We start from the raw sequence: 14,094 nt of genomic DNA on the forward strand, positions 1-14,094 counted from the left end.
ATAATAATAATTTAATAATTTATTAGATTTGTATGCCGCCCCTCTCCACAGACTTGGGGCGGCTCACAACAGCAATAGTAACAATATAACAATGTAACAAATCTAATATTTAAAAAACATCTAAAAAACCCGTCATTAAAACCATACAACACAAGCATACCATACATAAAACTATATAAGCCTGGGGGAGATATCTCAATTCCCCCATACCTGGTGACACAGGTGGGTCTTAAGCAATTTACGGAAGACAAGGAGGGTAGGGGCAGTTCTAATCTCTGGGGGGAGTTGATTCCAGAGGGCCGGGGCCACCACAGAGAAGGCTCTTTCCTTGGGGTCCGCCAGACAACATTGTTTAGTCGACGGGACCCGGAAAAGGCCAACTCTGTGGGACCATATCAGCCGTTGGGATTTGTGCGGCAGAAGGCGGTTCCGGAGGTATGCACTTGTTATGAAACTGATTTTTAATGTTTCACAAATATATGTTAATGAAGCAGAAAAAAATTCATATGATGAGCAAGCATGATGCTGTCATAATCCTCTATCAAAATATCTCCAAAACTATTTTATACCATGTAAAAAATTGTTACTTATTGAAAATATATTATTTATGCAGAATTCTGTGTGCATTCATTTTCATTCACTGAAGAGATGTTTATACAGATTTTGATATTATGAAACCTGCATATTTCTTTGTTTTAATTTGTTTATTCAAGCTTTAAATGGAATATAAATGGAATATAAAATTGCATGAGCAGAAACATCCGTGCATGACTGGATTTTTACATTTTCTCCTTTTTCCTTGCATTTCCTCTGAGTTCAATGTACCGTACAGAATGGGTATTGCAGGTATAAAGGGTGTATAAGGAGAGGTATGAATCACTCCCATTCCCAGGTTCCTGAACAAATAAAGCTCTATTAAAAGGGGAGTTCTATTGAAACCTGCTCTTTATTTGTACAACGTAGTTGAGAAATTAACAAAAATTGTTATTGTAATTCTACTTAGTTGAACATTCTCTGATAAGTTAACTATCATTTTAGAAGGCACCAGGGGTGCTAGTGTCCATATGAAGCTTCATCATTGTTTGGATTTATTGTCAACATATAATAGTATGTAATTATATATATATTACATTCTAAGATTTCTTCAGATTTTATTATTTATTTCTGTTGATTCTCTATTTTTATCTAAATTTTACATTCAGCATGAAATAAGCATTTCGTTTCTAATGCAGATGTGATGAATGCAGATTATGCTATCATTTTGGTTGCTTGGATCCTCCCTTGAAAAAATCTCCAAAGCAAACTGGCTATGGATGGATTTGTCAAGAATGTGATTCTTCTTCATCTAAAGTAAGTTAATGAGTCTTAGGAAAATGCGATTGATTAAAATCTTAACATATTTTTCAAGATTTTGAAAAGTATTTTACAAAAACCACATTCAGTTCCTACTAAAACAGTGAAAATCAAAATTCATGATGCTGTATTGTATAATTATACAGTAATTATTTTTGGCAAAGCATTCAATGATATTTATAATTTTTCAAGTCATTATGTTGTGTTCTTAGTAATGTCGAATGGTCTATATGTCTTAAGAGTTTAATGGTGAATGTCAAGGAGTGGGTTCTAACTTATCTCACTGCTGGTTCTTTTCCTCCAGCGCCCCATGGCCCCACATGCGCATGCACAGTACCAATTTTTTTAAAAGCCAAAAACGAGATGGCAATGCATGCACAGTGCCAGAAACCCGGCTTCTGCACATGCTCAAAAGAAAAGGAAAAATGAATTTTTTTAAAAAAAGAAAAAGAACCAGCACCGGTGGGTCGCTATCAGTTTGGCTGAACCAGTCCAAATCGAGAGGAACCCACCTCTGTGAATTGACAATTTATTAAATCATACTATATTGCTAAATTGTTTACTGTAAAAAGCTTATATTCTGTGTGTGTTGGTTTAATAGATGCATGTAAAATGAAATTGGAAATATAATAGAAAATATATAAAAATAGAGTGCATTATTGCTGACTGCTTAATTCTTTTAATAGATGCATTTTGATAGATTCAGTCTGTGTATAATTTATATGAATTTTGAAATAGACTATTTTAAGCTGTGAAACAAAACAAGATTATAATTTTCCTTTTCAAATGGAACAGTGTGTTATGTTATTAGTCAATTTTTTTGATAAATATATAATTTTGGCATAGGAATCCTTATAACAATTCACTGGTTTTGAACATGTATATTTGCAGAAGGTCAAAAAGATCAAGATGGCATCTGCAGTCACAAATCTCCAACACTTTTTTTATATAAGAGGGATATAGCTTCAAAAAGCATCAGGATGACTCTTTTGACCTATTCTTTGACAAATACCCAGATTCTGGACTTTGAAAAACATTTAAATGATCTGGTTTCTGAGTGAATTAAAATGACTACAGTATTAATCTAGGCAACATTTCAAACTAAAACTCCTTGGAAATAAATAACTGAAAGCAGCATGAATAGGAATAATTTATTAATAATATTTTCTTGCAGCAATGATAACTTTCAAAGCAGAGCTTTGATACCTAGCAATCTTACCTCTTGTTTGTGATAATCTTAGTTAATTTTTATCTGTTTCAGCTTGGGAAAACTTAATGGCATTTGAATGAGCAAATAATATTAGAAATAAATGCTTTATAAATATTTCTTGTTAATAATAGTTTGTCATAAAGCAGTATCTTATCAGTTTTAAAATAATTGTTCTGTTTTGTAATATAATCCATTTTGCTGAATAATACTTCATTTTAAGTAAAACAGTGCAATGACTTTCATTTTAAAAGTCTTGGCATGTTTGTACACTGCAAGTGTTAATTTTCAAATGAGTGCTTCCATGTTTTATAAGTTTTTGAGCTCAGTCCAGAAAATACCTTTATCAGTTGCAAACAGTTTTTTATTACCTGCATAAAATTCAGCTGTAGAATGAGATCATGTGTAGCAGTCCATCTCATGACTACATTTCCCCATCTAACTTTTAATTAGTGCACGATTTCTCTTTTTCTAACCCACATTTGTCTGTGTGAGAGAAAAGCTAGAACCTTTCAGCATATTGGAATTCTTAGTTCGGCCTTAATATTAATTTATATATATATAGCTCATACAAACACAGACATTCCAATGGACATGCATGAGAGAAATCCATTGGAAATGGAAAAGTAAGTAAATCTTGCCTGATTGATATTCTTTATTTATGACAATGAATTTCAGACAGCAGAGTTAACTTGTCAACACAACTTTTTCTTTCTACCATTAAATCTTATTTCCTATACACATCAGCAGTTTTGTATGCAAGTTCAAATAGTTAAAGAGCAGCGCTTTCTTTTAACCTTTTAGTTTTTGCATACAGTGTTCCTGTACCAGTGAAATCAGAGTCAGAAAGGATTGTTCCAAATGAAAATTATAAGAGAATATAAGTGTTTACTCACCTGAGCAGTGTGGTGGCCTAGAGATGAAGATGCTCACCTCTCAGGTGGTTGAAAGTTCAATCCTTGGCAGCGACATATGTTTTTCTACCAAGGCACAAAAAGAAAATATATCTCTGTAGGCATTAGAAAGTGTATTCAGCCAATAAATACTCAGCTCCATTCAGTTGCCCCAGCACAATGATAAAAGGGGTTACAGGTTTGTGTGTGTATGTGTGTGTGTATATATATATATATATATATATATATATATATATATATATATATATATCCCTTAATTTTAAAAATTCAGCAAAAGAGAGAGAAAGAGAGAAATGTGTGTGTTTATGTATGCATGTATATGTGTGTGGATGTGTGTATATATATGTGTGGATGTATATATATGTGTCTGTATATATATATACAATATATATATATACACACACAACATATACAATATATATATTGTTCTGAGTTCGGGTTTTACTTTACCCCGTGTAATATTTTGAGTGTCATGCAACGTTTCTGCGAAATCACATTTGTCATCATTAGGCTGAAGTTATTGGCTTCATGCTGCTTTGAATATAGTTTGTTTGCAACTCCCATTTGTTCCTTATAAATAGTCGTGGGGGTGGAGATTTGGTTTAAATGTTGCAAGTAGATTGGGTGGCTGTGTTTTAATTATTTGATTGGTTGGTGGAATCGCATGTGCTGGACATTAAAAAAAACAGGACATAAAATTGACTTCAAAAAACTAAATTACTCTCCAAAACAGAACATCTATACAAAAGAATAATCATGGAAGCCATAGAAATAGAAAAACACCTCCTCAATATGAATAAACATGATGATACATCCCGCTGACCAGAAATTTGGATGCCAGCCCTAACCAAAAAAACATATCACAATCATCACCCTGTTAGTCATTTAACTAAATGTGATTCCACCAACCAATCAAATCATTAAAACACAGCCACCCAATCTACTTGCAACATTTAAACCAAATCTCCACCTAAGGAACAAATGGCAGTTGCAAAAAAACTGTGTGTGTGTGTGTGGTTATGCTGAGGCGACTGAATGGAGCTGTTTATTGGCTGCAAAACATTTTGAACGTAAATGTGTAATGCTTTTAGTTCCAAATCTAATTCTTGCACAGGTATAAATACAAAAGTGCAGAAGGAAATCTTTGAACTATTGAGAAGGAAACAGCTATTTCACCCAAACACCCTAATTCTCAATTTTAAGTAGTCCTGAAAATTGACTAATCATTCTATGCTGTGCCAGTTGTTTGCACAGCTGAGGATCTCCTGATTTCTTTTGTTGCTTGACTTGGATATAGTGAACCATACTACTGATGTCTTTGTATGATTTGAGAGAGGATAGCTTGAGAAATATATGAAAAAGACCTGGGGATCTGTAATAAAGCCTGCTATGAAAAGTACCATCATTCCTCTTTGCAAGTCAATTAACACTTGTTAATTTGGAGCACTAGTGATTTTTGCCTTTTCTGTCATTAAATGTGGATGTTGAAGAAGCATCACATTCATTGTGCTGATTTATTTAAAACATTCCCTCATTTATAGGAAAGTTTAAAAATGGAAAATGCTTTACAAATTGTGCATATATAAACATCAACAGCAATAATATGAATTAAAAAGCCAATATTGCTTCTGAAATACTTTCTTAATATTAAAAATATATTATTTGAACATCTACTTTTGAAGACTGTTATCAAATAGGTTATTATAGAAGGCAACAGTCTGGGGGGTTAAAGAAAATGGAATATAAACTTTAATTGTCTTTCACATTTTAGTTTCACTAATATAGAATAACTCAATTACGGTGATGATGGGTACACAATTTGAGGACCTGAAGGGACAGATTTGGAGAAGATCTGTCTATTAGGTCACTAAGAATTGTAGTGGTGCAATGCAAAATAAAATTTCAGTTTCTCGATATATTTTAAAGTATAAAAAAAGCCTCTAAGAAGATGCTCTGCTAAATTAGAATGTTTATTTTAAAGCAGCAATAGGACAAATTGTCACATGTAAATCCAGGATTTTGAGTATGATTACTGTCAAGAATATTACCTAGCTATATTGTACCTAGCTATAACTTAATTTTGCTCAGCTTTTTTAAAAAAAACAGTGTTCAGTAATTATTTAATTAGTTTTGCATTATAGTTTTGAGTTGCCATGGCGAATAGGTGGTAATATAAATTCAATAAATAAATAAATAAATAATGCATAATTTAGAACAGGTGATATTGTTTTCCTAGACATATCCAGATTTTACTGGATGTTGTGCAAACATTACCTAACCAATCAGTATTAGTCAATAATGATATCATAATCTCTTGGTGAAAAAATGTGTCATACCTTGTACAAAGGCTTTTGCAAGCGAAATAAAGTTATATACTACTTGTATAAAGATAAAAATGGGTTTCTTAGGAGGTAGGCTAATTAAAGAAGAAAAAGGAAGAAAGATTTCTTTAGACCTTTTCTTTAGATTTCCTTACGCTTCACATTCTTTACTAAAAGCAATTTGCTTTTTCCACAGAGGACAACCAACTACTATAGTAGAATATAATTTTAATTTAGGTTAAGAGATTATATTTGAGACTAATATGCAAATTCCCCTTGGATTCTTTTTTTTTTTTCAAATTGGTTTCCAAAGCAGCATACTCTGTCTTTAGTGAATAAGAATAAAATTGCTACAGAATATAAAGGCAATGTATTCATTTTATTCCTAATATTTCTCAAGGAGTTTTCAGTTTTAAGATCTTGGATTTGCCTGCCATCTGTGAATTGTGGGCTTGCCTCTCTCCCCTTGAAACTAATGCTTAACTGGATCTTACCCTGTACTTTTCATTTCTACTAACTGCAAAATACCTTATGTGTTAAATATAGGGTGAAGTGGATGGAATGAAAAACAAGTATCAGGTAATTGTTAAACATGTAAAATTAGATATTTATTTTCTAATTTAAGTAATAGTGATTGTTGGCATATATACATTGATTTTAATATGAATATTTAACTGTTCAAATACTGCAAATGCTTTTGCATTATAGTAGCATTTATATCTTATGGAATACAGACGCACAAAATAATTGTATGTGTATTGCATTGTAAACCATAGATTGTGTTAAGTACAGCAATAATTTTGGCCAAAAAGAAACCTGTTGCAAAGAACTGAAAAAAAGAAGAGCTAATTCAAGGCAAAGATGAACACAGGTTTATGTTGGCTACATTTAAGTAAATCCATAAATGTGTGTATAAAAACCCTTTTGGCTTTAAGATAAAAAAGGGACCTTAACCTTTCAATAAATCCTTTGAAATTCATGGGTAAACTAATGTATATATGTACCAACAATGGCTGAATATCTCCCTTTTGACAAACCGCTTACATCTCATTAGCTTGTCAGATTCCACCATTGAACCAGATTTAAATCCCTAAGTATGATTGGAAGAATGGTCCTAACTTTTTCAAGTGGACATAATTCCCTTCACTCAAAAGGTGCATGTTTTCATGTTTTGAACGGCCATGTTACTTGTGCGCTAATTCACAATGCTGCTTTCATCAAGGTTCATGTGAATGTTTTGGCAGCATTGTTTTACCATTCATCATGCTTTGTCAACTTTGTGCTCCTCCATACCATATATTGTAAGAAGATTGCTGTAAAGATGCTTGCATTTGAAGAGGAAGATTTCTTTTACATCACATAACTAAAGAATTGAAAAGACATTAGAGGGCATTACTAAATACATGATTTGCAATGTAAAACATGCATTAAGATGATATCTAATCTTTCTTACAGAAGGCATTCCTATCCCATCCAAGTAAATCTGCTCTATAGTTGCACAGTTCTTACTTTTACAATTTCCAGAAATTAATTCTGTTTCTTTATTAAATTAATTTCTGTACATTCCTTTGGAACAATAGTCAAGTCTAGTCCATTTTTTCATAATTGCTCTTAAAATGTTTAAGAATATTACCTTCCCCTATTCCTGCTTTCTAGATTAAACAGCTACAGTGATCCCTCGATTTTCGCGATCTCAATCTTCGCGAAACGCTATATCGCGATTTTTCCACCCGATGATGTCACTCCTTTCCTTTCTCATCTTTCTTTCTCTCTCTCTTTCTCTATCTTGCTTCTTCCTCTCTCACACTCTCTTCCTCCCTCTCTCATCTCTTTCTTTCCTTCTCTCTCTTTCTCTATCTCTCCCCCTCTTGCTCTCGAGCGGCAAGCGAGCAGCCGGGCGGGCGGGTGAACGGGCAAGCGGCAAGCGAGCGGCTGGGTGGGCGGGTGACGGGCAAGCGGCAAGCGAGCAGCCGGGCGGGCGGGTGAACGGGCAAGCGGCAAGCGAGCGGCTGGGTGGGCGGGTGACGGGCAAGCGGCAAGCGAACAGCCGGGCGGGCGGGTGAACGGGCAAGCGGCAAGCGAGCAGCCGGGCGGGCGGGTGAACAGGCAAGCGGCAAGCGAGCAGCTGGGCGGGCAGGTGAATGGGCAAGCGGCAAGCGAGCGGCCGGGCGGGCGGGTGACGGGCAAGCGGCAAGCGATCTTGGGGTTTCCCCTTTGCCTGGGCGGCGGGAAGACCCAGGGAAGGTTCCTTCGGCCGCCCAGCAGCTGATCTGCTCCGCAGCGCGGCAGCAGCGAGGAGCCGAAGATGGGGTTTCCCCTTTGCCTGGGCAACGGGGAAACCCCATCTTCGGCTCCTTGCTGCTGCCGCGCTGCGGAGCAGATCAGCTGCTGGGCGGCCGAAGGAACCTTCCCTGGGTGCCGCCCGCCGCCCACGCAAACTCCACCATCTGCACATGTGCAGCCATTAAAAAAAGGGCGCGCATGCGCAGATGGTGTTTTTACTTCCGCAACCCTACATCGCGAAAAATCGATTATCGCGAGGGGTCTTGGAACGGAACCCTCGCGATACTCGAGGGATCACTGTATTACTATATAACTTATTCTTGTAAGCTATCCAGTGAGTAAATGGCTAAATAAATTTACTTAACTAAATAAAAATTTAAATCCATTCCTTTGAAAAAAACATGAAAACAGCCATTAGCAGTTTGATACTTTTATATACTTTGACTATAATTCCTAGTTATTCAATCAGAATATTTTAAAAATGCAAGACTGGAAATGGAGCAACTTGGAAAAAAGGGTTCTTAAATATTCAATATTCAAAATATCTAATCAAACTTAGTAACTTGCTGCCTATTTCACCAAATGTCAATTTATATTGATGATGCTTGGAACATATTATGCAGACACATCAATAGTCACTTTAAGTATTGTTCTCAAAAAATGTTATTGTAATTTACATTCTAGTACAAACAGGTACCCCTATTATAATATCTATTTTTATTTATTTAGATCTTGTCTTTATATTTGTATAAATAATTCAAGGAGGCAAACATAGCTAATACTCTTTCCTCCTCTTATTTTCCCACAACAACCTTGTGTGGTAAGTTGGCTGAAAGAAAGTTACTCACCCAAGGTCACCCGACTGGCTTTTATGCCTAAGGCGAGGCTAAATTTCCAACTCCTGGTTTCTAGCCTGGAGTCTTGGATTTAATATCAGTAGTGCTAGACACTGTCTTGAAAAATGGACCATAGTGATTCTCAGTCTTATAGTTTCAAACTGGATGTGCACATTTTTACTGGAAAATTGTCAGGTTATCATTGTTAGAATATGAAAGAATTCATATATAATATTATAAACTATATTTAGCAAAGAACTAAGGTTGAATTTCCCAATTTTTCCTATTCAGAAAAATCATTTAGATAATGAATTCTTCAGGAGACTTAGGATGTTTTTAATTTCCCTAAAAGATGCTAAATTGCTTAAACATCTCACTATAGTGCAGACCTGGGCAAGATGCAGCCTGAGGGCCGGATGCAGCCCACCTGCTGTCTGTGACTGGCCTGCGGAGGTTGGTCAAACCTGTGCCTGCGCGCATGTGTGCGCAGACAAAAACCAAAAGCCGTGCAGCATTTCCAAAAGTTGTGCGATGTAGTCGGATGGCCTCGCCACCTGTGCGCAGAAGCCAAAAGCAAAAAAGTGACAGTCGCGTTGTGCCTGTTGATGGCGCTGCCTACACCAGAGCTCTCGCCTTGCCCTCTCCACCTTTCCCATAAGTTGACTTAACCTTCTTTGGAAATTCGTGGCAGAGTCTCTTTCACCCCCAGTGGGGGTGAAATTAGGTTAGGGAGCAGGGAGAAAATGAAATGTATCAGACTGATCAGTATCTATATCAAGTAAGTTTATGTTTGAGTGAAGTCCTGAGAATTAGAACCTGAATAGCTTGAATGGGTAAACTGCTGAGAGCACATTCATTACAAAATTTGTATTACTGTGTTGGAAACATATTCCATGCTATGCAATGATATTTGCTATCTAGTTGATAAAGTCATATATGCCAGTAGGAATAGTAATGAAAATAAATGGACAGCATTCCAGTACTAAGAGCCATATAATTTAATTAAAAATTTATGGTGTACAGTGAATACTAAATAAAACAAATTTTAGAATAATTCTTCATAATTCATAATTTTGATTATGTGCTGCCTTTTGCACAAAAAAAGATTCAAAAATATTATATAGGCTTGAAGCAAAGAATTGCCATATTTGCTTTAAAAGGAAACTCAGAAGCATTTCGATGTGTATAACAATTAATTAATTTTCCATATGTGTCTTTTTAAGCCACCGGCATCATGGAAAGCTACTTCCTGTGCTGAAGATAGAGCTTTCAAATTTAAGGCAATTGAATTAAAATAAAATGTGCCTCAAGCAGATTGGTGTCAGGTGTTACAGCTTTGATGCTAAAGTCTTCAAATCTAAGCACTGAGCATCTTAGAACTATTTTAGGTATTATATTATTTTTCTAATAGTATGTCCTACTTTTTCCCCAAGAAATTTCAGGAATGTTATATAATCCTCCCTACCACTATTATTACAACCATAGTTTTGTGAACTAAGTAACTGAAAAGAGATAGTGTTAAGACCACCATCATCAGAGAATAATATGGCTGTGTGGAAATTTTGATTTAAATTTCTTATCTAGTTTAATTTCACAATTGTGTTAGAAGAGTAAAACAGTTATATAGAATAAATGACATATTCTTAAATGCCACTATATCTGCACTGCTGCCTGCTACCAGTTTACACTGTTGCAAGTCCTTTTGAATTTTAATAGTTTGAACAGAGAGTTCACTAGTCATTATGACCATTTTCATTCTAGAGTTGCTAATTTGTTCAGATCAAAATGTATTTTAAAAATGCCCTTTATGTACATTTCTGATTAACAAGACCTAATTTTCTCATTTTGTCATAAAGATAGACCACAGTTCTAATCATCTTCCCATATGAGTTGCTTTGTCTGTACTTTTTGTCTTGTACACAAATTAGCAATTGCTCTCTTGCTCTTAATTTTCCAATTTATCAATTATTTCTACATTACTGTTCCACATATTCATTGTAAGCATTTCTGTAGGGCGCAAGCATTCTTATCGTGGATTGGTTCATGGGAGATAGCTATATATAATCCTCTGTAGCCAATAGTCTTCTATAGTTAGAAAAGCCAAAGCACTTTTATCACAGTTGCAGCATCTTTATAGCCACTCACATGTTAGGTTTGATAGCTAAAAAGTAATATTTAGTTAAAAAAAAAAATGTATACAGTGGTACCTTTATACAGTGATAACTCTAGCTAAGAACACCTCTACTTAAGAACTTTTCTAGATAAGAACTAGGTGTTCAAGATTTCCTCCCCCTCTTCTTAAGAACCATTTTCTACTTAAGAACCCGAGCCCGGAAAAATTTCCCAGAAAATTTGAGAGCGGCACGAAGACCCGGCCAGTTTCCTGCCATTCCCCCTTTAATCCCGGCCATCTCGGGCTTTTCTGGGCTGCCAGAGGAGCCTTTCGGTGACGTTTAAGGAGGCTTTGGCAGTCCAGAGCAAACAGAGCGTTTGCTTGGAGTGCTTGGAGAAGGAATAAACCACTTCACTGTGGGGACTCCCTTGCGCTGCCTCCCATACACCCGGCACAAGGTTGCTTCCCAGAACGTATAGGCACAGAAAGACAGAAGGAGGCACTTCGCCCCAGCTGGATCAATTCGGTTTCAGCCAAACTGAGGAATCACCACAGTGAAGGAAAGGCTCCAGCTACAAAGCGAGCGAGCTAGACAAGAGGGGAGCCCTTCAGCATGGGAAGGAAAAGGAAGCAGGTAGCAGCAGCAGCACCACCCACCTTTTGGTCAAAGGAGCAGGAGGTTTCCCCCCTCTCGCCCACCTGGGTTTCTCTCTCTGGTGCAGTGAATAGGAGGCAGCTTTGTGCCGGGTGTATGGGAGGTGCGTGCTCCTCCTCGCTGCCTCAGAGTCCCCCTTTTTTTTAAGCCTTAAAGTTTTGGATTTTTTAAAATTCACCTCACCTCACCTTCTTCCTTTGGCAGCGACTGTCCTCCTCTCCTTCTTCTTCCTCCTCCTCCCACCAAAATTCTGAGCTTTTATTTCCTTCCTAATGGGTTTACATGTATTATTTGCTTTTACATGGATTCCTATAGCAAAAATTGTACTAGAATGTGTTTATTGGAGCATGCTAGTAAAATTCTTATTTATTTAAAAATTTTCTTTGTACAGTGCTAAACATAAGTTCTATTTTTTTTATTTTTGAGAGAAAAATAAAATATTAATGAAATTTGAACAATGCTTTTATGAATAAAAACCACAGAAAATAAAACTTGTCTGATTTGAACAATCGGGTACTATTTATATGCAGAAAGAAAAAATAATTACTTGATTTTTATTTTACTTGCTGTTAAAAATGTTTTCTTTCCCTAGGAAGTTAACACAAATATAATTTTTCTCCCAAATTACACAAATATTTTGTGACTTTGTATCTGATTAAAAAAAATACTTTTCTTTATTTTAGCTTATCCATAAATGTATGTTTCATAATGGATGAAAATGATTATGTGGTTCAAAGGTTTACAAACCCCATTGAATGTATGTGGAGTTTTGTTTACTTTGAATATTTTTGCCTTGAAGACTGGACAAAAATAGGACAAAGATTCCTATTGCTAACCAATGTAGTAATAGCACATCACCACAACACTTAGTGACAATAATCAAGGTCATAACTTGGAGAAGCACAGGTTTTATAAAACAGAAATATATGTAGATAGTTTCTGACTTACAGCTATTGATTTAGTTACCATTCAATGTTACAGTGGTATTGCATTGACTGTTCTTCACACTTATGACTGTTGTTGCAACAAAATCCAGATGTTTGGTAACTGACACGTATTACACTTTCCCAGGGTCATGTAATCACAGTTTGCAACCTTCTGATAAGAGGAGTCAGTGAGGAGGCTAGATTCCCTTAACCAGCTTGTTACCAATTTAACAACTGTGGCAAGAAAGGTGGTCAATGTGGCAAAATTCACTTGACAATTGTTTTGCTTAACAACAGAAATTTTGGGATCAACTGTGGTTATAAGTGAAGGACTACCTGCAGTTAAACAAAACGCAGGTGAGGATTTTTGGGTTGCCACCACTGTTCCCTCTTTCTCCTTGGCGGGGGCCCCCACATGGCCCTGGAGCTGAGTCGGGAAGAGAGAGAGCGAACGGTGGCGGGAGTGACTGTGTTTGTGTCTCCCCTCTCTGCCTGGTGCATACCTGGTGTTGAATTGGGGCTTGTTCTCTCCTCGCCTCTTCTTGGAGAAGAAAACTCCTCAGATAGGGGATGTGCCACTGCCATGCCATACTGCCTGTCCTCGCCCCCCCTCCTGAAAAGCACAATGTGCTCTGCCTCCGCTGCTGGCTCTCCCAAGCAAATTTTCTGCCGTCCCGAAATTGCACCATGCTAGAAAACTCCCCCATGTACGGCGCAGAGCATCCAGGCAAACTCTGCCCCCCCCCCCCCCCGCTGCTTGCCTTCTTGATTTGCAAGCTGTAGAGGTATGGCACAATGCAGCCTCCGTGTTTACAAAAGCGTTTTTCCAGGCTGTTTAATACTGCATGCTGTATTTGGTGGGGGCCTTTGGGGTGGGTGATGGAAAAACAGCGATCAGTGTCTGAACCTATATGTATTGCAATAAAACTCTGGAAGAGAGAGACAGACAGATACAGACAGACAAACAGACAAAGAAAGAAAGTGGAAGGGAGAAAGAAAGCAAAAGAGGAAGGAAGGAAAGAAGGAAGGAAGGAGAAATGGAGGGAACGAGGAAGGAAAAAAGGAAAGAAAGAGAAAGAAAGAAAGAAAGAAAGAAGGAGAAATGGAGAGAACAAGGAAGGAAGGAAAGAAGAAAGGAAAGAGAAATGGGGAGAACAAGGAAGGAAGGAAAGAAGGAAGGAAGGAGAAATGGAGGGAACAAGGAAGGAAGGAGGAAGAATGAAATGAATGGAGGGATGAATGTTCCCTCCATTTCTCCTTCCTTCTTTCCTGTTAGAAAAATAAAGGAGTTATTGGATCAAACTTTGAACACTTGACAACTGGTCCGTAGTTAAGATGGTGGCAATGTCCCAAAGTTATGTGAACATGTTTTGGGATCTTCTGACACGCAAGTTCTTCGGGATTGGGTGGCATAGAAGTCTAATAAATAATAAATAAAGCAACTGCATGGATTCACTTAACGATTGTAGCAAGAAAGGTGGTAAAG

The 14,094-nt window shown here is 36.8% G+C and overlaps 1 protein-coding gene across 8 annotated transcripts in view; it reads left to right on the forward strand.

Annotated features, from left to right (window-relative positions):
- The window catches only part of PHF14 (PHD finger protein 14), a 170,509-nt gene that overhangs the window by 103,409 nt on the left and 53,006 nt on the right, over window positions 1–14,094 (forward strand). For 7 of the 8 annotated variants that reach the window (XR_011556934.1, XR_011556935.1, XM_070729344.1 and 4 more), the window contains exons 17-18: window positions 1,233–1,350; window positions 6,342–6,374. Coding sequence is in view for 6 of the 8 variants with exons in the window: in XM_070729344.1 (XP_070585445.1) it covers window positions 1,233–1,350; window positions 6,342–6,374 (151 nt within the window). In the remaining 2 variants the exon portion in view is untranslated. The remainder of the gene's footprint in view (window positions 1–1,232; window positions 1,351–6,341; window positions 6,375–14,094) is intronic. The other variant, XM_070729346.1, reaches the window with a different exon arrangement.

This window comes from Erythrolamprus reginae, chromosome Z (genome assembly GCF_031021105.1).
Source record: "Erythrolamprus reginae isolate rEryReg1 chromosome Z, rEryReg1.hap1, whole genome shotgun sequence".
NCBI classification, from domain to species: domain Eukaryota; kingdom Metazoa; phylum Chordata; class Lepidosauria; order Squamata; family Dipsadidae; genus Erythrolamprus; species Erythrolamprus reginae.